Source organism: Malaclemys terrapin, chromosome 1, assembly GCF_027887155.1.
Source record: "Malaclemys terrapin pileata isolate rMalTer1 chromosome 1, rMalTer1.hap1, whole genome shotgun sequence".
NCBI classification, from domain to species: domain Eukaryota; kingdom Metazoa; phylum Chordata; order Testudines; family Emydidae; genus Malaclemys; species Malaclemys terrapin.
In genome coordinates, this window is record NC_071505.1 from 56,385,584 (window position 1) to 56,411,597 (window position 26,014).

The 26,014-nt window shown below is 42.0% G+C and overlaps 1 protein-coding gene across 3 annotated transcripts in view; it reads right to left on the bottom strand.

Moving 5' to 3' along the window:
• NELL2 (neural EGFL like 2) overlaps positions 1–26,014 on the bottom strand; it is a 225,822-nt gene that overhangs the window by 188,657 nt on the left and 11,151 nt on the right. For all 3 annotated transcript variants that reach the window (XM_054024804.1, XM_054024787.1, XM_054024796.1), the window contains exon 3: positions 2,267–2,417. In XM_054024804.1, the coding sequence (XP_053880779.1) occupies positions 2,267–2,417 (151 nt within the window). The remainder of the gene's footprint in view (positions 1–2,266; positions 2,418–26,014) is intronic.

Genomic DNA, 26,014 nt, shown 5'->3' on the forward strand with positions numbered 1-26,014 from the left:
GTGGTGAAATATTTAAAACTAGACTGGACAAAGCAATTGAAGATATAATGTATGGAACAATCATAGAATCATAGGACTGGAAGGGACCTCGAGAGGTCATTTAGTCCAGTCCCCTGCACTCATGGCAGGACTAAGTATTATCTAGACTATCCCTGACTGGTGTTTGTCTAACCTGCTCTTAAAAATATCCAATGACGGAAATTCCACAACCTCCTTGGGCAATTTATTCCAGTGCTTAACCACCCTGACAGTTAGAAGTTTTTCCTAATGTCCAACTTTTGCAAGTGTTACACTGTTGACTCATATTTAGCTTGTGATCCACTATGACCCCCAGATCCCTTTCTGCAATACTCCTTCCTAGACAGTCACTTCCCATTTTGTATGTGTGCAACTGATTGTTCCTTCCTAAGTGGTGTAATTTGCATTTGTCCTTATTGAATTTCATACTACTTACTTAAGACCATTTCTCCAGTTTGTCCAGCTCATTTTGAATATTAATCCTATCCTCCAAGGCACTTGCAACCCCTCCCAGCTTGATATCATCCGCAAACTTTGTAATGTACTCTCTATGCTATTATCTAAATCATTGATGAAGATATTGAACAGAACTGGACAAGAACTGATCCCTTTGGGTTTCCACTTGATATGCCCTTCCAGCTTGACTGTGAACCACTGATAACTACTCTCTGGAAACCATTTTCCAACCAGTTATGCACCCACCATATAGTAGCTCCGTCTAGGTTGTATTTCCCTAGTTTGTTTATAAGAAGGTCAAGTGATACAGTATCAAAAGCCTGACTAAAGTCAAGATATACCACATCTACCGCTTCCCCCTATCCACAAGGCTTGTTACTCTGTCAAAGAAAGCTTTCAGGTTTGTTTGACACAATTTGTTCTTGACAAATCCGTGCTCACTGTTATTTATAACGTTATTATCCTTCATTGGCCTAGATGAACTAACACATCCTTTTCATTATAGTTATTATTTAATTATCCAAATGTGTGCTAGGCAACTCCTGAAACAAACATAAGACATGATTGCTATCCAGAGAAATTTTGCAAACAATGATGGACATGATATATGAGGAGGTAATAAAATGGAAGGGTTGGGAGAGAGAACAGGAGGCATATTATTGAAGCAAAAGAGCCTAGCATACAGTCCTTGGGTTACCTGAGAGGGAAAATTAAGGCAGGGCACCACAGAGCCACCCCAGACCATGAGGAAGCACTCAGGAGACAGCTGGTCCTGCTACAATGGGGGAGACGGGTAGTTAATAAAAAAAATGTAAACCTCAAATTAGTTCCAAGTTTTGGGACTGTTTGAAAAGAAGGGGAAGGAGAATTGCCCTTATGATATTGAAATCTGATCCCTTGTATTTAGTAATATACCAGTTTTCCAATAACAGTAATCCTATTATGAAAGAGTTTCCTTTATAATCAGCCTCTTTACAATCATATATATAGGACTGTTTCATTTAATAGCACAACTGTCAAGTAGGGAAGTATTACAGTAATATATCAGAAAAAAATTAATGGTCTACACACACTGGAGGGAGAGAACATCTGTTGCTGGGTGATGATTAATTTATTCAGGAAAAAATTGCAGGTTTTTAAAATTCCTTCTTACCCTTTCATAGAACCAGAGGTTGGCTAGCTTCAGTAGCTACAGCTGCTACAGAAAATATAGAGAATATCCCTTCTGTATCTCAAACAGTGATTATACTATCAGAAAGAATTAAACCTCAAATGCTTCATGTCTTTCAAACCTAAAAGGTGTTCTTTACAAACTACTGTGCCAGTTTTTATAGGTGTATGTCCATAACCAAGAGGAAATTTTTACTATCTTTAGAAACTTATGAGTCAGCTAGTTAAATGTTACAGTTATAGGGCCAGATCCGGAGCTGGTATAAATTGGTATAGCTCTATTGACTACCATGGAGCAATGCTTATTTACACCAACTGGGTATCTGGCACATAATGTTATGACCAACAACAGCGAAATGGCTTTTTATGCCCTTAGCAGCAGGAGACATTTAAAGAGTGACAGTTGTTCCACATTCTGTTGGCAGATTTAGATTTGTGAATATCTATTAATTTGCATACTGCATGTTGCCTTACACTATAGCTGCTTGAAAGTGATCTTCTGCACAACAAATCTTACCGTCGTTTTCTTGAGCTTATTTTTCTGATTTAATTTTTCTGATTTAACTAATTTAAAATTTAGTAGTATATGAATAATACAGAAAATATAGGTGGCAGTACTTACCTATGATCTAAATGATGAATAGAAAGAATAACACCTGAATTTAAATGGGCTTGTTTTAGAGTCACCAAAACCGTGAATTCATATTTATTTCTTAACTTCTGAAAAAAGACTTCAGCTGTCTCTGGGGATGCTTTTACATTTCTTGAAGTATCTAAAAAAGAAACAGAAAATCATTGAGAATAGACTCTGGTTTTAAATAGCACTCTAAATCCACAGAGCTTACAAAATAATGAGTTACATATTAGTAGTACAGTGACAAATGGGCAAGAACAGCCATCATATTATGGTCAATAATAGCTTACACACAGCTCTGGACAGCAGAGCCTGTTTTAATGAAAGAGGATATATTTTCTAGGACACAAGTGCTATCCCCTGGTCTTTTTAAGACAGTACCCTAGGCTCTTTTACTTCTCCATAGATGGACAGATGGTTCCTTTAATATCTCATCCAAAGTACGGCGCCTCTAACAATGCAGCTCTCCTGCACTTTACCACAAAAAAGTGTTGACACTGGATATGAGCCTAAGCTGTCTTGTGAGACCTGAACCCTGATCTTATGGCTTCTACAAAAATGAGCTTGCATGGTATCAAAGGACAATTAATTTTGTTTTAAAAAAGCAGCTCATTGCAGAAGGTTTACTCAATTTAAAAGGTTTACTATCAATGGATTAAAACAGAACTTTCTAAACCTTTCAATATAAAATTTGTAAAGATCACCAAAATTAGTGTTCTCAAAAAGAACAGGAGTACTTGTGGCACCTTAGAGACTAACAAATTTATTAGAGCATAAGCTTTCATGGGCTATAACCCACTTCTCCGGATGCATATAGAGTGAAACATATATCCATATCCACTCTATATGCATCCGAAGCAGTCGGTTGTAGCCCACGAAAGCTTATACTCTAATAAATTTGTTAGTCTCTAAGGTGCCACAAGTACTCCTGTTCTTTTTGAAGATACAGACTAACACGGCTGCTACCCTAAAATTAGTGTTGGGCATTTTGCTGATGTGCACACACTTGTGAGTGTATGCTTGCCAGAGACTAACTGTAAAAATGAAATTGTTAAGAATCCAAACACAAACAACAACTGTACAGTGTGGAGTAGATCATCATTCTAATTTGCACATAACGTTAGCAGAGTACAAAGAGCCCAACTTTGAGTCCCACAGAGCCAAGATGTCACACGATCAAAATGAGGAAACAATTCCCAGGTTTTTCATGTATAATGCATTATACTAGGGAAATATTTAAGATATGTATTTTATATAAAGAATAAATTCATCAGCGTGTGCAATCAACCATGTCAAATCTAAATCAATTCATAAGCTTCCTGTCTTTGTGTTTTGACCAACCAGCACTAATGCAATGACATCAGCAGTAGACGACCAACTGGAATGTAAATGCTGACTTTTCAGTTGGCAATACTGGAAGCTTACAACACGCTTACCTCATTATTCTGGAAACATGTTTTTAAGCTTTAAGAGGTACCTATAAAAGTTGTACTCTGCATCCCTAAGCAAACATGTTTATTAGTTTGAAAATAAATATTTTGTAAATGTGGATAGAGGAGATGCAGAAATTTATAACCCACAGAGATCTGAGACAAACTTATCCAGGTTTTTACACTAGGGCTAAAATTTGATCCGTTTTTCTTTAACATGGTGGCTCCAAGAGACAGAAAGTTTCCTTTAAAATGCCTTTTTTGTGATTTCTTGTCTTTTCTATTGTGGCTTATATAACACCCTGTATGTAGCAGACATCCATGGTATTTTAATGAAACTATTAATAAATTATGAAGCAGCTCAAATGAAATTACATCAAAATGTTCATTTTTAGCCATGGGACACTAGCAAAATGGAGTGACATAGGTTTGCATGCTACAAGATGGTTTAACTGCATTAACAGTTTCTAGCAATATAAACAATTTATTTCCAACAGATAGATTGGGGAAAAGGAAAGACACACATGGGAAATTTTCTCCATCCACTATCACGAATTCTTAATGCACACAAAATTCCTACTGAATGCACTGGGAGTGGAGGGTACACAAGAAATGCAGGATAAGACTGAAGAACTAAAAACAAAACCCCAGCCTAAGGTTAAACCAACAGAATCATCTATCAAGATGCAGAAAAATACAAACAGTGAGAGTTTTCAGAAGGGGAAAGCATCCACCACCCTATCTGCAGTTAATGGCAGTTGTGAGTTCTCAGAAGCTCTGACAGTCAGGCCAGTGGTTTTTATGCTTAGGGGTCCATTATTTTAGCATTAACATTGCAAATATATTCCAATCAGGACCGGGGCCTATTTAGTGTCACATGCCATACAGACACATTTTGTTCTGTGTTTCTCTAATGCCGAGCACAATGGGATCCTGGTCCACGACTGGAGTTCCTAAGCAATACAAATAATAAACAAGAATCTCTGACCTGAAAAGCTTACAAGAAGTCTCAAAGTAGTGGAGTAAGCTGCAACTCAGTGTGGGTGGCAGAAGCAAGCAAGACCTGAGTGAGTTCAGACCAGAGAAAAATTGTTCTATTAACCTGGAGTGGGTGGAAATTGTCTTTGGTCTCTAAATTTAATTTATTAAACCAACTGTAGTAATGTTGCTTGTCTCTTGCCTCTAGCACTTCTATAGACTTCCTGCAAGGTTTATGGGCCTGGTTTTGCTCACTGGAAATTTTGCTATTAACTTCAATGGAAGTATGATCAGTCACTCTAAATCTGAATTGATATTTTTGTATATAATAATAAGGTATAGAACAACATGCAATCCTAGTATGATGCTTGTGCAGTCCAATATTAACTATGGTTGACTGACAGTGTTCCAGGCCTTCCCGTATTGCTCTGTTTTAGACAGGGGTTGCACTGTGGTCTATTGTTGCATCGGGATGTTTGAATGCACAATAACTAGTAAAATCTATTAGTGTAAATTGGCATTATACACATAAATACTTCATGCAGGGAGGGGAGAATAGTTTATACAGTTGACATTTCAAAAAAACAAAACTTTTATTAAAAGAAAGAAAAATATTGGTGAAATCAATATAATGTGCACATTAGGAGAGAATATATTATGGATGGGGAAACCTATTTTGAGACCAAAACTCCAAGTGTTATATGTGCACATTTATACACACAACTGATTGCCTCCACACATGTAGCTGCACACACCCATTGCTCCAGATGATCAGGCCTTTTGTAAATAAACAAACCATGGGCATTGAGTGTAACTGCCTGCTCCCATGCTTTGATCACATGCCCTTCCACCCTGGATGTGCAACCTATGTTGGGAGGGTAAGGCACAGAGCACACATAAACAGCTCTATGCCAACCAGTGGGGGAATCCTCAGTTGCCTATTTAAGGCAGAGGTACCACTCCTGTGTGTGCTGCCCAAGTAGGGCAAAGGGACTCTAGTGTGAGTCAGTTTCTGGCCTCCTTATATTTGCAAAACATGATTCAGGCACATTACTGAAAAAGAGTTACACCCAGTCTCTATGGGCTTTCATCACAACTTTATACTTGAATCTCAAATATAGACAAAGGAATTCTCTGCTGGACCTTTGTGCTATTGCACACTTTTTGACCTTATTAGGACACTCTGAATACCAACATGTTACAGTGACAAAAATCAAATTTAACTCCCAGAATATGAAACTGCCAATCTCCTGGTCACCAAACACCATTACTCCGGGCAGGTCTGTTTGTGCTGATTACCCTGGAGAAAGTGCCTGTTCTTTTGAAAGTAATATATAAGTAATGAAGTCTCACAAAACACAGTGTAGGCTTAGTAATGCAGGGGTCAAGAAGGACTGCCATTCCATGGACAATATGGCAAAATGGGCCAGTGGAGTTTTCATAGTGCTCCTAAGAGAGTCAGGATATTGGACCCAATTGGACCAGTGCTCTAATAGAATAAGGCAAATCTTTTATTTAGATTACCCTTAAAATGTGAAAGTCAGTACTTGATAGATTACTTTGTCAGGTATCAAAATTAACTGTGTACCAACATTTATTCAACATGACAAGTACATTTTTATGAATTAATGAAAACCCCTTATTATTTGCACCTTTTCAGACGTTCACAATCCCCAAATGTCTTAGAGCAGTGGTTTTCAACCCATAGTCCACAGACCCCTGGATGTCCACGGACTATGTCTAAGATCTCCAAAAGGGTCCGTATCTCCATTCAAAAATGTTTAGGGATCTGCAAATGAAAAAGTTTGAAAACCACTGTCCATTGAAAACCATAGAAGAATGAACTCTCTGGTGTAATCCAGATTAATAATTTGTGATGTCATGTAATTTACATAGGAGATTTATGCTGCACACATTTTTAGTGTAGTTCACAAAAATCTACTTAAAGCAGAGGTATAAATCATTGGAGTCTAGGGCCCCAAAGTATGTAAATTGTAAGAGCTATCAGTTTGTATGAGAAAATTATTTCAGATAGAGATACCTGAATAGAGGGCTTAACTTTATTATAATACTACAAATGCATTTGAGAGAGATTTGAACCCCTCATAACAATTCATAAATCCATATGTGTTATTAACACTCAGTTTTCAATTTCTACAAGAATAAACTATATAATGACAATGAAAAAAAAAGGATTCAATTTCATAGTCTGCTACATGTCTCAGATTATTCCATTTAGTGGCTACAGCATGAAAATGTCCTGTAGTAAAGGTAACAATGCCCATGGAGAAAGATCTATTACTAGAGTTGAGAAAGCCCAGTTGTCAAAAGTACCGAAAAATGATGCAGTTAGCAGAGATTTTTTTTAATAAGCAATATTAATCCTGGTCAATAAACAAGGCTGGCTCTAGGATTTTTGCCGCCCCAAGCAAAAAAAAATTTGGCGCCCCCCCCCCTTTTTTTTGTGCTCCCCTGCCCACAGACCCGCCCCAACTCCACCCCTTCCCCAAATCCCCAGTCCCGCCTCCTCCCCCTGGTGTGCTGCATTTCTCCCCCCCCCCATTGCTTCCTTCAGGCCCCCCGCAACCTCCCACCCTAGCTCATCTCTGCTCCGCCTGCTCCCCCGGGCGCGCTGCCACTCCGCTTCTCCCCACTCCCTCTCAGGCGAGGGAGGGGGGAGAAGCGGAGCAGCGGCGCGTTCAGGGGAGCAGGCGGAGCAGAGGTCAGCTAGGGTGGGGGGCACAGGAAGTAACAGGGGATAGAGGAACCTCTCCCACTCCAGCTCACCTCCGCTCCACCACCGCTGCCTCCCCCGAGTGCCTGCCACTCGCTTCTCCTCCCTCCCTCCTTCCCAGCCTTGCTGCGCGAAACAGCTGTTTCCTGAGCGGCAAGTCTGGGAGGGAGGGGGGAGAAGCGGAGCGGCAGTGTGCTCAGGGGAGCAGGTGGAGGCGGAGCGGAGGCAAGCTGGGGCGGCGGGGACACTTTTTCACCATGCCCCGGAGTCGGCGCCTATGATTAAATGGGCCGCCCCAAGCACCTGCTTGTTTTGCTGGTGCCTGGAGCTGGCCCTGTCAATAAGGATGCCAATTCATTAACTGTATAGGTAGTTTAATGCCTTTTTTCCCCAAACCACATGCAATATAAAGGTGGGACCAAGTACAATATTACTGTTATGGCCCAATCCTGAAAGGTGCTGAGCAGCCTTAACTCCCACTGAAGACAAATGTTAATGAAAATGGAGGACTCTATTCTTCATAGGGGGTTCTCAGGGTCTCTAAGGATCAGGCCCATGAGATGTAGAGATGCTATTTTCTGCTCTATAACTGAAGTATTGAAGCCCAGCTGACCAACCCTCAGTAATGCCAAGAAACTGCATACAAAATGTTTAAGGACTAATAACCTACTGCAGATGCTTCCTTGACTAAAATAAAAATAGATAATTATTAAAATAAATAGGTAGCTGCACCTAACAGATGGTATGTCTTCAGTTGTTTGGGGTTGTTGTTTTTTTCTATTTGGAGCTAAACTTACAATATGCACCTAACTGCTGAAAGATAATTCTTGCAAAAAAGTCTTTTAAGGAACACTTGCTAATGAATCAAGCTCTGTGTTTTCAGTGTAATGTGTATACAATCAGCTTTTAATAGCGATAAATCAATTCTGCACCTAAGTGAAAATTTGCTGAACTATCTGAATTAAATTCTAGTGACTTGTAAGAGAAGGAGGAGGGCTGCAAGGTATAACAGTACGGAGAATGTAATAATGCTAGTTTGATTTTGTACCATCTTCCAGTGCTTGGTGGAATCAGTAACATAAGCATATATTCACATTGTGTCATTTCCTCTTCTCATTACAGTCTTTGACTAAGAACGCTTTGACCGAGGATTTTTAATCCTTCTGTCTGCAAAGGACACAGGTATCCAGCACTACATTTACTTTACATCGTTCTTTAACCTAACTAGCTGATTTGCGGGGTCAGGTTCTTTTGATAAATGAGGTAGAATGGCAAGCCAATCAACATGCAGAATCTTTACAAGGTTGAAATAACAGCACACACTCTCAAGTGTAATACTGAGCATTCAAATTCATGAATCTCACTTCTGTATCAATGATGGTAATGAAACCTGAAAATGGAATAAAATGAACCAACTTGTATTACAATAAAAGACTGCAATATGATGATGCTCATTTGATTCTGCACTGGGAATGTTTTATTTTTTAAAAACTTGAATTTTTATTTGAATTGATGCATGAAATACTAATTCGTAATACAGCATGAGCTACCAGTCTTTTACAATTTTTCCGTCCCCCGCCATCCTCTCTCATCCTCCACTAATACGTTCCCAAATTTCTGGCATGTAACAAAGTGTCATATAGAAAGGCAAAAACTAGAGATTGTGTAATTTTTCAAACACACTTGAGCCTAATTTAATTTTTCAAAACCAAAGCCAGGGGAAGTTCAGCTCAAAAACCTATTTCATCTACAAGTAAGGGATTTGGAGAACTGGTTCCAGTTTTATCCCATCTGTAATATACGTATGTACTAATATACATTATAGCATACTAATCCTGTAACCATTTTTGAAAGAGAAAGTAGTTAAGGATATAGAGGTGAAAGGTAATTGGGTTAAAATACAACATGGTTTTACAAAAGGTAGATCATGTCAGACCAACCTGATCTCCTTCTTTGAGAAGATAACTGATTTCTTTAGACAAAGGAAATGCAGTAGATCTATTCTACCTGGATTTCAGTAAGGTATTCAGTAGGGTTCCACATAGGAAATTATTAGGTAAATTGGAGAAGATGGGGATTAATATGAGAATTGAAAGGTGAATAAGGAACTGGTTAAGGGGAGACTACAACGGGTCATACTGAAAGGTGAATTGTCAAGCTGGAGGGAGGCTACTAGTGGGGTTCCTCAGGGATCAATGTTGGGACCAATCTTATTTCACATTTTTATTACTGACCTTGGCACAAAAAGTGGGAGTGTGATAAAATTTGCGGATGACAAAGTTGGGAGATATTGCCAATATGGATGAGGACAAGAATATGATACAAGAAGATCTGGAGGACCTTGAAAACTGGAGTAATAGAAATGGGATGAGATTTAATAGTGCAAAGTTTAAGATCATGCACTTAGGGATTAACAATAAGAATTGTTGCTATAACCTGGGGACGTATCAGTTGGAAGTGACAGAGGAAGAGAAAGACCTGGTTGTATTGGTTGACCCTTGGGGCGGAGTGCCCCAAGGGTCGGTCCTGGGGCTGGTTTTGTTTAATATCTTTATTAATGATCTGGAGGATGGTGTGGACTGCACTGTCAGCAAGTTTGCAGATGACACTAAACTGGGAGGCGTGGTAGATACACTGGAGGGTACGGATCGGATACAGAGGGACCTAGACAAATTAGAGGATTCGGCCAAAAAAAACCTGATGAGGTTCAACAAGGACAAGTGCAGAGTCCTGCACTTAGGATGGAAGAATCCTATGCACTGCTACAGACTAGGGACCGAATGGCTAGGTAGCAGTTCTGCAGAAAAGGACCTAGGGGTCATAGTGGATGAGAAGCTGGTTATGAGTCAACAGTGTGCTCTTGTTGCCAAGAAGGCTAACGGCATTTTGGGCTGTATAAGTAGGGGCATTGCCAGCAGATCGAGGAACGTGATCGTTCCCCTTTATTCGACATTGGTGAGGCCTCATCTGGAGTACTGTGTCCAGTTTTGGGCCCCACACTATAAGAAGGATGTAGAAAAATTGGAAAGAGTCCAGCGGAGAGCAACAAAAATGATTAGGGGTCTGGAGCACGTGACTTATGAGGAGAGGCTGAGGGAACTGGGATTGTTTAGTCTCCAGAAGAGAAGAATGAGGGGGGATTTGATAGCTGCTTTCAACTACCTGAAGGGGGGTTCCAAAGAGGATGGAGCTTGGCTGTTCTGAGTGCTGGCAGATGACACAACAAGGAGCAATGGTCTCAAGTTGCAGTGGGGGAGGTCTAGGTTGGATATTAGGAAACACTATTTCACTAGGAGGGTAGTGAAGCACTGGAATGCGTTACCTAGGGAGGTGGTGGAATCTCCTTCCTTGGAGGTTTTTAAGGCCCGGCTTGACATAGCCCTGGCTGGGATGATTTAGTTGGGAATTGGTCCTGCTTTGAGCAGGGGCTGGACTAGATGACCTCCTGAGGTCCCTTCCAACCCTGATATTCTATGATTCTATGAGCACAGGATCACTGTGAACCACAAATGTGATGCGACTGTGAAAAAAGGCTAATGCAGTCCCATCAGGCACGGTATTTCCAGTAGAGACAGGGAAGTGTTAGTACCGTCATACAAGGCTCTGGTGAAACCTTATCTGGAATACTGTGTGCAATGCTAGTCTCCCATGTTTAAGAAAGATTATTCAAACTGGAACAGGTGCCAGGAAGGGTTATTAGGATGACCTGGGGAATGGAAAACCTACCTAAGAAGAGGAGACTCAGATAACTTGGCTTGTTAAACCTAACAAATGAAGGCCGAGGGGAGATAGGTTTGCTCTCTATAAATACATCACAGGGATAAATAACAGGGAGAGAGAGGAATTATTTAAGTTAAGTGCCCATGTGGACACAAGAACAAATGGATATAAAGTGGCCATCAACAAGTTTAGGCTTGAAATTAGGTGAATGTTTCTAACCATCAGAGGAGTGAAGTTCTGGAAGGGAAACAGTGGGGGCAAAAAACCTAACTGGCTTCAAGGCTGATCTGGATAAGTTTACGGCGGGGATGGTATGATGAGACTGCCTACAATGGCATGTAGCTGACCTGCAACTGCTAGCAGCAAATATCTCCAATGGCTGCTGATGGGACACTAGATGGGCAGGGCTCTGAGTTACTACACAGAATTCTTTCCCAGATATCTTGCGGGTGGGTCTTGCTGACATGCTCAGTGTCTAACTGATCGCCTATTTGAGGTGAGGAAGGAATTTTCCCCTAGGTCAGATTGGCAGAGAACCTGAGGGGTTTCCACCTTCCTCTGCATATTGGGGCATGGTTCTCTTGCAGGTTTAAACTAGTGTAAATGGTGGATTCTCTGTAACTTGAAGTCTTTAAATCATGATTTCAGGATGTCAGTAACTCAGCCAGAGGTTAGGGGTCTATTTCAGGACTGATTGGGGGAGGTTCTGTAGTCTGCAATGTGCAGGAGGTCAGACTAGATGATCATGACGGTCCCATCTGACCTTAAAGTCTATGAGCCTAATACATATAGGATGACTTTTTGACTCCATTAAAGTCAACGGCAAAACTCCTATTTACTTCAATGGGACTAGGATTTCATTCTGTTTCAAAAGCGTCCACTGATTTTGATTGCCTCCATTTTTAACCAGAGACACATAAGTGAAAATGTAGGCATCAATAACAGAAAAAAATTAAAAAGAAAGCAAAACTAAATGAACAAAGTGAATTGAAACCAAATCATTGCATCCCATAAAAGCAAGGGGGAAATTTCAGTTTGTTATGCAGAACTGGTGAAGTTCCAATCATCCTTGCTTTGCAGCTTTCTCTAGTCTGTTGCCTGGGGACTGACCATTTTAGCTTGATTTATTAGTTTTCCTTTCTATTAATTTTATACATAGTTTAAGAGACAAATTGTCAACTGTGATACAACAAAAGAATAAAAAACACTAGACAATATAGTACAATATGATAATTGACTGGGAACAACCACCCAACCTCGGGACAACAGCAGTTACAGTTCCTCAGGATGGGGTTTGCAAACCGGAGACTGTCCCGGGCAAATCAGAGCTGTTGGTACATTAGGCATTCAATGTTAATCAATAATAGTGTTTCATATCTATGCTGGAGCACGCTGCAAAACAGGTGATGAAATATGAGGGTGAGAATGACTATGCAGTGTTCAGTCTCTGAACATGCCCACTGTAAACTAGGTTTTTCCAGAAACCTGAGGAAAGTCATGCTAAGCTGAGGGTTTGTGTGGCACCTTTTCTCAAACCCAATTCCTGAGTGTGTACTTAAAATAACCATCCTTAGCATTTTTTGTGAGCCTGCAAAACAATTTTGCAGCTCCTACCCTTTGAAATATACTGAGTCCTCTCAACCATGATCATGCCTCTGGACTAGCCTTACGATTTTGGATAGGGTCACTTAAATGACTCTTTGGAGCATATCTGTATTAAACTAACTCTTTTTTATACATGTCGAAATGTGCATTTGTTTCTCTACCCCAGTCACCTGCTGCAGAAGTGAAGGCCAACTGATTTTGAGCAATTGCCAGCATTTAAACAGCCATTGCCAGGGATAATTAGCCAAGTAACTTGCAGGTCAGGGGAATGCTGTGTGCCTTCTAGTGAACTTAGCATATACACTGCACTTCACAAATGCCTCTATCTGGTCACTACATATTATTATCATCCCCATTTTAGAGATGGGGAAACACAGGCTGAAAGGTTAATTGTCTTGGCTCAGGCCACAAAAAGAGTACATTTAAGTGTCAGGATTAGTATTAAAGAGTCCTCTGTTCCCCCATTTCAGGTGTAATACAGTACCAGACCACAGACCACATTGTGATTACTTAGATACCCCCCATCCTTTGGCCAAGCGTCACTTTGGCCTGGTCTACACTATGAGTTTAATTTGAACTTAGCAGCGTTAAATCGAATTAACCCTGCACCCGTCCACACAACGAAGCCATTTTTTTTCGAAATAAAGGGCTCTTAAAATCGATTTCTGTACTCCTCCCCGACGAGCGGAGTAGCGCCGAAATCGATAGTCATTTCGAATTAGGGTTAGTGTGGCCGCAATTCGATGGTCTTGGCCTCCGGGAGCTATCCCACAGTGCACCATTGTGACCGCTCTGGACAGCAATCTGAACTCGGATGCACTGGCCAGGTAGACAGGAAAAGCCCTGCTAACATTTGAATTTCATTTCCTGTTTGCCCAGCACAGGTGACCACAGAGAGCTCATCAGCACAGGTAACCATGCAGGCTGATAATCGAAAAAGAGCACCAGCATGGACCGTACGGGAGGTACTGGATCTGATCGCTATATGGGGAGAGGATTCAGTGCTAGCAGAACTTTGTTCAAAAAAACAAAATGCCAAAACTTTTGAAAAAATCTCCAAGGGCATGATGGAGAAAGGCCACAATAAGGACTCAGAGCAGTGCCGCGTGAAAGTTAAGGAGCTCAGACAAGCCTATGAGAAAAAAAAAGGAGGCAAACAGTCGCTCTGGGTCAGAGCCGCAGACATGCCGCTTCTACGCTGAGCTGCATGCAATTCTAGGGGGGGCCACCACCACTACCCCACCTCTGACCGTGGATTCCGAGGTGGGGGTAATCTCATCAGCTACACCTGAGGATTCTGCGGATGGGGAAGAGGAGGAGGAGGACGAGCTTGCAGAGAGCACACAGCACTCCGTTCTCCCCAACAGCCAGGATCTTTTTCTCAGCCTGACTGAAGTACCCTCCCAAGCCAGTACCCAAGACCATGACCCCATGGAAGGGACCTCAGGTGAGTTTACCTTTTAAAATATAAAACATAGTTTAAAAGCAATCATTCTTTAATGATTAATTTGCCCTGAGGACTTGGGATGCATTCGTGGCCAGTACAGCTACTGGAAAAGTCTGTTAACGTGTCTGGGGATGGAGCGGAAATCCTCCAGGGACATCTCCATGAAGCTAGCCTGGAGGTACTCCAAAAGCCTTTGCAGAAGGTTTCTGGGCAGTGCAGCCTTATTCCGTCCTCCATGGTAGGACACTTGACCACTCCATGCTAGTAGCAAGTAATCTGGTATCATTGCATGACAAAGCCTGGCAGCGTATGGTCCCAGTGTTTGCTGGCATTCAAGCAACATCCGTTCTTTATCTCGCTGTGTAATCCTCAGGAGAGTGATATCGCTCATGGTAACCTGGTTGAAATACGGGAATTTAATTAAGGAGACAGACGTGGCCCTTCCTACTGGGCTGTTTGCCTGTGGCTGAAAAGAAATCCTTCCCTGTAGTAAGCCAAGCGCGGGGGGGAGGGGCGATTGGCACTGAGCTTTTCACGTGTGGCTAGCAGGGATCTTCCCTGATACCAGCCATGCGGTGTGAGGAGGGATAAAGCGATCATCCCAGAGAATTGGAGGGGGCGGGGGGTTAGTTTGTTTTCTGCTGCTGAAGGTTAACAGGAAAACCGCAGCACTCAATGATCTTTGCTTGGTATGTGGGAAAGGAGGGCGCAGAAGCCGAAAGACAATGGCTTACCATGGCCGCATGCAAGCCGAATTCTGTTGCCCGGACCTGCATCTGTGACCTCTAGCAGCAAAGCCACAGGCACTCAATATTAAGAGGCAAAATGCGACCTTGCACAGAAATCACATGTGCTATCTAATGTGAATAGTGTTGTTCACCATGAAAGAGTATAAGCATTGTTCTGTAAAGTGTATCTTTTTAAAAAATTCTCTCCTTTTTTCCCTCCCTCCAACAGCTGCAAATTTTTCAAGCCTCCCTCCTCCGTCCCGAAGGCTATCTCAGATAAGGCATCGGAAAAAGAGGACGCGAGACGAGATGTTCGTGGAAATCATGGAATCCACCCGCAATGAAAGAGCTCATCTGAATGAGTGGAAGGACACGGTTTCAAAGTATAGGAAAGATGCCAGTGAACGTGAGGACAGGAGGGACCAACGTGAGGACATGAGGGACCAACGTGAGGAGAGAAGAGACGCTCGAGATGAGTGGTGGCGGCAGGAAGATCAGAGGAGGCAGGATGCAACGCTGGGGCTGCTGTGTGAGCAAACAGCCATGCTCCGGCGTCTGGTGGAGCTTCAGGAACGGCAGCAGGATCACAGACTGCCGCTGCAGCCCCTGTATAACCCTCCCTCCCCCTTCACCATGTTCCATAGCCTCCTCTCCCAGACGTGTAAGAACATGGGGGGGAGGCTCCGTGCACCCTCCCATTCCACCCCAGTGGACAGCCCAAGTAAAAGGCTGTCATTATTTTAATCTTTTTTAGTGGCCTTTTCCTTCCCGCTGATCCTCCTCCCAAACCCCACCCAGGCTACCTTCTCAGTTCTCTCCCTCTTTTTATAATCAATTAATAAAGAATACATGATTTTTAAACGATAGTGACTTTATTTCCTTTGAAAGCAAGCTGTGATCGAAGGGGGTGGGTTTTCATCATTCTTTGCCTACAGAGAATGAGTCAATAAAGGGGGTGGGTTTTCATCACGGAGAAACAAACAGAACTTTCACATGGTAGCCTGGCCAGTCATGAAACTGGTTTTCAAAGCTTCTCTGATGTGCCACACTTCCTGGTGTGCTCTTCTAATCGCCCTGGTGTCTGGCTGCGTGTAATCAGCAGCCAGGCGATTTGCCTCAGCCTCCCACCCCGCCATAAAGGTCTCCCCCTTATTCTCACAGAGATTTTGGAGCACACAGCAAGCAGCAATAACAATGGGGATATTGGTTTGGCTGAGGTCTGACCGAGTCAGTAAAGCGCGCCAGCGACCTTTTAAACGGCCAAATGCACATTCCACCACCATTCTGCACTTGCTCAGCCTGTAGTTGAACAGCTCCTGACTCCTGTTCAGGCTGCCTGTGTATGGCTTCATGAGCCATGGCATTAAGGGGTAGGCTGAGTCCCCAAGGATAACTATAGGCATTTCAACATCCCCAACGGTTATTTTCTGGTCCGGGAAGTAAGTCCCTTGCAGCAGCCGTTTAAACAGAGTAGTGTTCCTGAAGACGCGAGCGTCAGGAACTCTTCCTGGCCAGCCCACGTTGATGTTGGTGAAACGTCCCCTGTGATCCACCAGTGCTTGCAGCACCATTGAAAAGTAACCCTTGTGGTTTATGTACTGGGTACCCTGGTGCTCCGGTGTCAAGATAGGTATATGGGTTCCATCTATCGCCCCACCACAGTTAGGGAATCCCATTGCAGCAAAGCCATCCACTATGGCCTGCACATTTCCCAGAGTCACTATCGTAGCAGCAGCTCAATGATTGCTTTGGCTACTTGCATGACAGCAGCCCCCACAGTAGATTTGCCCACTCCAAATTGATTCCCGACTGACCGGTAGCTGTCTGGCGTTGCAAGCTTCCACAGGGCTATCGACACTCGCTTCTCAACTGTGAGGGCTGCTCTCATCCTGGTATTCTGGTGCTTCAGGGCAGGGGAAAGCAAGTCACAAAGTTCCATGAAAGTGCCCTTACGCATGCAAAAGTTTCACAGCCACTGGGAATCGTCCCACACCTGCAACACTATGCGGTCCCACCAGTCTGTGCTTGTTTCCCGGGCCCAGAATTGGCGTTCCACGGATAGAACCTATCCCATCAACAACATGATCTCCAAAGCGCCGGGACCCGCGGTTTGAGAGAAGTCTGTGTCCATGTCCATGTCCTCATCCTCACCACTCTCGTCGCCGCGCTGCCGTCGCCGCCTCCTCCTTGCCTCGTTTTTCTGGTTCTGGTTCAGCATAAACTGCACAATAATGCGTGAGGTGTTTACAATGTTCATGACTGCTGTCTTGAGCTGACTGGGCTCCATGCTTACCGTGGTATGGCGTCTGCTGTGTTCACCCAGGAAAAAAGGCGTGAAACAGTTGTCTGCCGTTGCTTTCATGGAGGGAGGGGTGAGGCTGTACCCAGAACCACCTGCGACAATGTTTTTTGCCCCATCAGGCAGTGGGATCTCAACCCAGAATTCCAATGGGTGGGGGAGACTGCGGGAACTATGGGATAGCTATGGGATAACTACCCACAGTGCAATGCTCCGGAAATCAATGCTAGCCCCGATACATGGACGCACAACACTGGATTAATGTGCTTAGTGTGGCCGCATACATTCGACTCTATACAATCTGTTTCCAAAATTCAAATTCTGTAAATTCGGATTAATCCCATAGTGTAGACATACCCTTTCATGTGAGAAGAGTTTACACTGGTGGGGCTACAGCTTAGAGCCACTGACAGCATGTGAGACAGCCTATCTATCCCACACAACTGCAAATTGGCTTTCATTCTCTCAGAAAAACAAAGGATTCATTGTCACACCCCAATGGTCCCCTCCCTCAGGGAGTCCCCAGGGAAGGCAGATCAGCATTGTACGTGGCTAACGCTGTTGCAAGCATCGCAAAACATTTTGGGGAGGGTAAAAGGTGTGTGAATGAGGAATGGAAGATTCCTTTGCAGGAGTACGAGAGGCCAAAGGGGGTGGGAAGAAGAAAGATAAAAAGTACAGAACGGGTTAACTCGGCACTTTAGCTAGCTCTGTGTGAAGATAAGATGCTGACTCCGGCCCGAGGTTATGGGCTTGATGAGAAATCTACAGACGCCTGGTCATGAGAAGAGGAGAACTAAGTGGAGCAAAGCTGCAAAGATAGCAGCAAAAACAGAGAGAATGAGGCGGCAACGGTGAAAGCCAACAGAAGGGAAAACAAATTCTCCAGAGCCGGTGTGTTTTGGGCAGCCGAGAAGGCCACAGCAAGCCGACTGGGACTGGTACAAAGAGCATCAGGCACAGAGGGTCCTGGACGACAACACCCCCAAAGGAACCCAGGACTTAAAAACCCTCCCGAGAGCTGGAGCAATTTGGAGATTACAGCAGATTCTTGGATGACCTGGGCCCAGAGCAAGAACTCCCATCCACCCCTCCCCTCTTCTTCTTACGTTACACCCAGGCCTGGCCAGCTTTGGGTAGTGCATGTGTGAGTATGAAAGTGGGTTAGGGCTTGGGGCTCTAATGCTTTCTTTCTTCCCCTGAGTGACGTTGGAGCGTTCCCAGCACTCTCTGCTGTATTTTATTATTTTATTAATAAAGATTTAAAATTTAGACACTTGGTGTGCTTCGTCATCTCCTCCCCAAAAAAGATCCTGTCGCCCAGACTGATCAACTATGGCCCAGGCAGATTGGTAACGAAAATCAATTACCACACAGAATACAAAGTGTACAGTGCTCACTTTATATTTATTTTTTATTACAAATATTTGCACTGTAAAAAACAAAAGATATAGTATTTTTCAATTCACCCAAGACAAGTACTGTAGTGCAATCTCTTTATCATGAAAGTTGAACTTACAAATGTAGAATTATGTACAAAAAATAACTGCACTCAAAAGCAAAACAATGTAAACTTTAGAGCCTACAAGTCCACTCAGTCCTACTTCTTGTTCAGCCAATCGCTAAGACAAACAAGTTTGTCTACATTTGCAGGAGATAATGCTGCCCACTTCTTGTTTACAATGTCACCTGAAAGTGAGAACAGGTCCTCTGGAATGGTGGCCAAAGCATGAAGGGGCATATGAATGTTTAGCATATCTGGCATGTAAATACCTTGCAATTCTGCCTGCAAAAGTGCCATGTGAATGCCTGTTCTCACGTTCAGGTGACACTGTAAATGTAAACAAACATTTTCTTAGTAACTGGCTGAACAAGAAGTAGGACTGAGTGGACTTGTCAGCTCTAAAGTTTACATTGTTTTGTTTTCCAGTGCAAATATGTAACAAAAAAACTACATTTTAAAGTTTTATATATATAAAAACAGAATGGAACATCCAACCCTAGTGACGGGTTTACAGCAGCATATTTTCATATATATACTTTCAAGGCTTTTTGCAAGTAAAAGGTGAGAAACATATTTTTAGAAAAAGGTCAAAACTGTGATTGTCCTTTATATTTCTAAGTTTCCAAAATAGATGTAGGTGGCCTTGGCTTCCAGGGCTCTAAAGGCTGACTAGGCTTAATGGACATTACAGACATTAACCCTCCACACTTTTATTGCAACTATTAAATCCTACCTAAGAGTCAAAGGAAATAAAGACTCAGTCAACATACACTGGCAACTAGTGCCCAGACTGTATGGACTCCTGTATGCTGTGTTTCTTAATGAACACAACAAGCAACTAGTATGCAAGTGCAGGGATTACAGTCTTACTGAGGTACAATCAGGCCAAAATAGTATATTTAAATTGGTACAGTGATACAATCTTTCACTGTAGCTATGTCATTATATAGTATATGATCTGTAACAGAGTGGGTGCCATTAAATGTCAATCTCTAATGTGTTAATGAAATTCCTCGGAAAGGACAAAACTCCTTGGCGTCTACATGTGATAGGATGAGATGTGGAAACCCCACACTGGACGGGCGGGGGGGGGGGGCGGGGAATTAAAGGATAATTCTGGGCCGAGGTAGCCCCACCCCTCCAGCCCTGCAGAGCATGCTCCAACTGGAGAAAGGGGTGACAAGGAAACAACCCAGCGCAGAAGAAGGGGTGCTGAGGTGGAGGACAATCTACCATGAAGGCTCCTGACAAGGGTGCCGGAGAAACCTCCATGAGGCAATAATAATGTATGCTGAGCCTGGTTGGGGCTGATAGTTTGGTTGCCTTTTCTTTTTACCTTATTATGGACTGGAAGCTGGTGGAGAAAAGCAGACAGTAGGAAGTGACCCAGGGAGCACCTCAGCGGGCACCTTGCCAGGCGCTGTTAGAGCCCAGTGGAGAGGGCAGGCCTGGACTCCCCTACCACTGCCCCTACTACAGGAGGGACCCAAGCCATCTGCTGACCTCATTGTATCTCCAATTAAAGGAGGGCCTGAATTGCAAGACCTAGCCACTGGGAGGTGGCACTAAGTGTGCTAATCACTAGGCCACCTAACCCACCCACATACATTGCACTATGATTTTTATTTTAATTACCAGTTTTCCATAGCCCCACAGTCTATGTTCTGACAGTCTTATTAATAGCTAGTGCAAATTTGGAAGATGCTTTCTTTTGTTTGCTTTCCTCATTAGATAATATAGAACGTCTGTCATATTTCCTGCAATACATGGCCAGTAAGCTTGTTCATGGGTTGTTTGGGGCTGATGCCAACCCAAAAGTCAAGCCATTATTCTGGAACAAGGACTTAGAAGTATTAGTGATAAGCAGGATTTCTGTTTGTTATAATCATCCTCTAATTCCATTTGGAGGTTGTGACTAGTATAGATAATTTTTAACTCTTGAAAGCATCTAGAAAACTGTTTTGAAAAACCTTAAACCTGTGGAGAAAAATCAAACTTGTCTTGGTTTGTACTGCTGCTGTTAGCAGTATATGCACTACGTTATGCTCTACTCTATATTACCACATGAACACATTGTATCAAGCTGACCTAACAATAAACAAAAATATCACATTGAGCAATGCTGCTAAGGCTAACACGCAAACTGAAGACAACAAGGAAAATATCCCATTGTCTTACAGCACAACTAGGACCATAAAAGGGCACAACACACAGAACAGTTGTTAAAAAATGTATCTTATTTCCTAGCCTGAGTTTCATATCACAGATCGGGGTTACAAAAGGCTATATCAGGGGTCGGCAACCTTTCAGAAGTGGAGTGCCAAATCTTCATTTATTCACTCTAATTTAAAGTTTCACGTGCCAGTAATACATTTTAATGTTTTTAGAAGGTCTCTTTCTATAAGTCTATAATATATAACTAAACTATTGTTGTATGTAAAGTAAATAAGGTTTTTAGAATGTTTAAGAAGCTTCATTTAAAATTAAATTAAAATGCAGAGCCCCCCCGGACCGGTGGCCAGGACCCGGTAGTGTGAGTGCCACTGAAAATCAGCTCGCGTGCCGCCTTCAGCACACGTGCCATAGGTTGCCTACCCCTTGGCTATATCCATCACAAGGCAGGCGTTGGTATCCTTTTTGAAAGAAAGAAAGAAAGAAAGAAAGAAAGAAAGAAAGAAAGAAAGAAAGAATAATAACCATAAACTAATAAAGCCAATTATTACACTGCACAAATAGGAAAATTTAAATTCAAGGTCTCCAAAGAGATGAGAAGATTATGATGAGTTAATGTACAAGCATCACTAAGATTCAGAGACTAATGGTTTCTGATCACCCAATCACTTCTTGTTCATCTAACCATTTCTTCTGTTGCATCCTATTTGGCTGCCAAGGTGGATTTAACACCTGAAGCTTGGTTGTTGCTCTTTGTGTTTTTTTCATTGTCAGCGACCACGTGGGTATGTGTTACTTCTGTCAGTAGTATTCTGAATATCCTAAAGAAAGAGTCTGTGTTCTCTGGTTTTCTGCAGATGTTTCAGTTCTTCCTATAGTACTGACCTTCACAGATAGTTATAATATATGACACTAGAGAGGATGGTATAGCTGTTATTTTGGTAGGTTGACAGCTACTTTCTGTTTGGAACTAACCCCACACATTTGCAATGGCAGTTATTGTTATAGTATCTGTTGTGTGCAGATTTCCTAGTATGTAGTTCTTTTGTAACTATTTCAGGGTTAATTGACTGGTTCCACAAGCTTGTTAGATCCTAGGGCTAAAGTTTTTCTCCTTCTTCATCTAAATTGATGAATAAAGTGTTAATAGAGACTAATAAAGTGTTAATGGAGACTGATCTTTATTTCCTGGCCCCAAACACATGACATGGCTTATAATTACTAAAAGTTAAGGAGGATCAGTAGCTATTGACTTGGAGGTGATCAAAAACCAGAATTTCCCCCTCTGCTATTTCAACATTTGTTTTCATGCCAAACAGTGATAAAAAGTTGAAATATAAAACCTTTTTGTGGAAAGAGAAGTTTTGAAAAATTTTGATTTACAAATGCAGAGGGAGAGATGTCTATGTGTGATAGGAGATGTAGTCCAGCTAGGGAGCACAGCCCCTGGGAAGAATGGGGACATGAGGGAACCAGAACTACAGCTCCCATGAGACACCAAACTAGAGATTAATATTGACCCAACACGAACTATTTAGTTTTGATTTTTTCTGATGGAAAATTGTGCCCAAGTCAGATTTCAATGACTACCCATTTTTCTAGGAAAATGTTTTATTTGACATTTTTTTTACCAGTCCCAACGAATACTACCATAGGTACTAAAAGTAATGCTCAATCTACAACCCTAGGATGAACAAAGGTTAGAACAGCAGCTTGAACTTTGGTTTTCTTTGCATGTGTATGTTTTAGTTCATTATGTCAGTTTTATGTAAAATACTTTTAAAGTAAACTCTAAAATACATGAAAATTATGGGAATGATTTTCAAAAGCACAAAGGGAAACCCTTTGATCTTAATCAGTATTGGGCATTTAATTCCCCTTTATATCTTTAAAAATCTACCTCTATAGTCACCCCACACACACACTATGCTCTAACGGATCTTTCAGCACCATGGATTTATATAAAATAGAACTGAAAAATGCTTATTAGGTCAGCCAGTCTGTCCCCACCTAATGCACTAAAATATGACTGTAACCTAGCTTATAATTTTCTAGAATTTTTCCACTCTGCCTTTACAAGAGCAAAGTGATGGGGACTTCCATCGTTTCCTTTCAGTGACTAAGCCACAATATAATATAGCTCACTGTCAGGAAGACTTTCCTGATTGTTATTTGAAATTTTCTTTCTTAATATCATTACATTATTCTTAGTTTCACCTTTCAGAATACTAAATAATTCCTTCCTTCTTGGGATTTACAACCTTCTAAAACTCGTAGACTGTTATCATCTTACATCATAGTCATTGCTTAGACAAGCGATATATATTTAGTTCCTTTAATCTTTTTTAGTAAGTCAATCCTCCTTGCTATATAATCATTTTTATTGTTGTCCTCTGCACTCCTTGCTTTATATCAATGTCTTTTTGAGATGGATGAGCCCAGAAATGAATGCAAATTGCAGGTGTGGTCTCAGTAAAGCCAACAATCAAATTCCTGCTCCATGACTGGCTGCCTCTGCCCTTGCAGCAAACCCCCTCCCCCCAGACCTCACATGGTCCATTATATTAATCTGTTTATACCTCAACTTTTAAAATAAATTGTATTTAGGAAAATTTTAAAAAGGATTATTGACCAGAGAACCTACTTATTCCTCTTGGTTCCTTAAGACTTTTACAGGTGATGATGTTTGAAGTCCAAATGATATTAGTTCCGGAGATAGTAATTATAAGAACTCCCTTGAATGGTCTATTATGCAAATACGTATTTAAAGAGTTATTAAAACACAGATTTCGACGTCAAAGCCACAAAAGTTCCTTTGGAATGTTTCTGGTTTATTACATATTTGCCTTTAGGGACTTTTACAATACAGTCTATGTTATCGAGGCTGACATGAGCCTTCTTTATGATGAGTCTTCTTGCCACCATAAACTGTAGCCACTGTGGTCTAATCAGGTCAAATTTCACTAAAAGAGTCCACAATTTATGGATCACTACTATATGGATTGTAATAGCTCCTTTGGAAACATGACAGTTGGCCCTCAATATTTTGCTGCTGCAAATATATGTTCAATCTATATGCTAAAACCCTCATGAACATTGTTTTCAGAGTTCTGTTCTATTCTATTCATGTTTTATGCTATGCTACCTCTAGCCTTCCATTAAGACTAGCATCTGTCAACAGTTGCTGGTTGGGTACAAAATCCACTTTTCTAAAGTCATGTTACACAGCTGTCTCCCAACGCCTCAGGTTCAGCAAACAAACTAAAGCGGTGCAGTGCTGAACCAAAAAAGACATTTTTTAATTACAGGAGTACAAAATAACATTTGAAACCACTTTCTATTTTTTATCTGCAAACCTATACATTAAAAAACCTTTTTTTCAAGTTTAATAAAAATAAACATATTCCCAGGCTGAACCTTAATCATGTTATGTTAGCAACAAATTTGTTTGTTATTTTTAGGACTATTATAATCACCTGAAATATCCAAATAAGCGTTTATAATGGAAAAGCAATGTAACTATTGCTACCTCTAACCGAAGAGTGCCACTATCATATTGGAGCCCCCTTCATATCATATTAAGTCTATTTTTTTAGGGCAAAACCATTAGATACAATGGTGATGGGCATATTAGCATATCTTAGAGCTTGAGATAAAGCTAAAGGGGGATTTAGATAAAACAGATGGACCCTGGAGAAGTGACAACGACTCACTTTCAGATCAGGGCACTGAAATATTTTCTAGTGCTTCATGACATACACAACTCTCCCTTGAGCTTTTAACATGACAGAACTGGCTGCTGTGCTGAATTTGAAACCTGAGAGATATTGAAACACGACAAACCATAGGGATCTGAAGAGTAACCACATGAAAGGGGAGTTTCCCATGACAGCCAAATATAATCTCAAACTCTTCTATACTGGCTTTAAATACATTATGAGCTCAACTCTTTACCTGCCTGAGACACACAGGAGGCAGCCAAATTCTTAAGTGTAACACTTCTACATGGAAAATATCTGGCCTGTGTGAAGTAAAACACTCTGTGACAGATATTGCAACCACATGAAGTATCTTTGGGGACCATTGTATTAAGTTTATGAATGGTTTATGTACAATTGTGTTCTACTCCATGGGGGAGGATTACCACAAATCCTCCAGAAACTAAAAACAGCAGGTTATTAAGGCGAGTCATTGAGACCAAACAACTCCAGAAAGGTACCAACCCCAACATGTATCATGATCAATGGAACTGGAGTTAGAGAATCCAGGTTCCCTGGAGGGACTGTTATTAAATGGACACCAGTGGAACAGGGAATGCTGGGAGCTAGGCCACATGGAGAAAGCAATGCACAGGGTTAATAAATGCTATGCACCTGTCTCAACGGGTGGGGGAACTTGATGGGGCTGGTGGTGAAAGGGGGACAGTGACAGCAGCAAGGGAGGGAGACACTCACTAAGGGACACTAGGTAGATCCTCCCCCTAGGAGTCTCTGGCACCTATTGGCTGTGGGGGGAGGGGTGTTGATTGGCCACATTCCCCAGCTCTCATGATCTAACAAACCATGGGGGCCTGGGTTAAGAGAAGTAAAAGACCTGGAATTTTGGTGATGGATCTCGGGCTCATGGGATAGGGTCAGACCTTGTGGCCCTTGCAGGTCAAGGTGAGTCCTTGTGGCCCTTGTAGGCCGTGGTCCCCACCCCCTGTCCCCTCATGGGGAGGAGGGTGCTGGGACCCAGAGAGAGCTGAGTCCTGGGTGGAATGGGCTGAGGAAAGCCTACCCTGAGTTATAGGTTATACGGTAAGGAGTCCTGTAACCACACTTGAACCAATTAAGTGCCTGGTATAGGAGATTATGGGTGATGGGTGGGTTGCACCCCTTCTCTGTGTTCAAATTTACCAAAAGTTGTGGCTTGACGCTTAATTCTGTGCATGTATCTGTCCTCATTTTGTCACTGTGTCCACATCAAAGTTCCATTTGTTCTATGTAACCTGCATTCAGCTTCACTCTTTGCTAATGAAACACTGAAGAGGTTTGCATATACTGTTTCAAACTGGATATTCCATAGACTCACACAAAGAAATTGATTTTGGTATAAAAAGGTGAGCTTGAACTGGCAC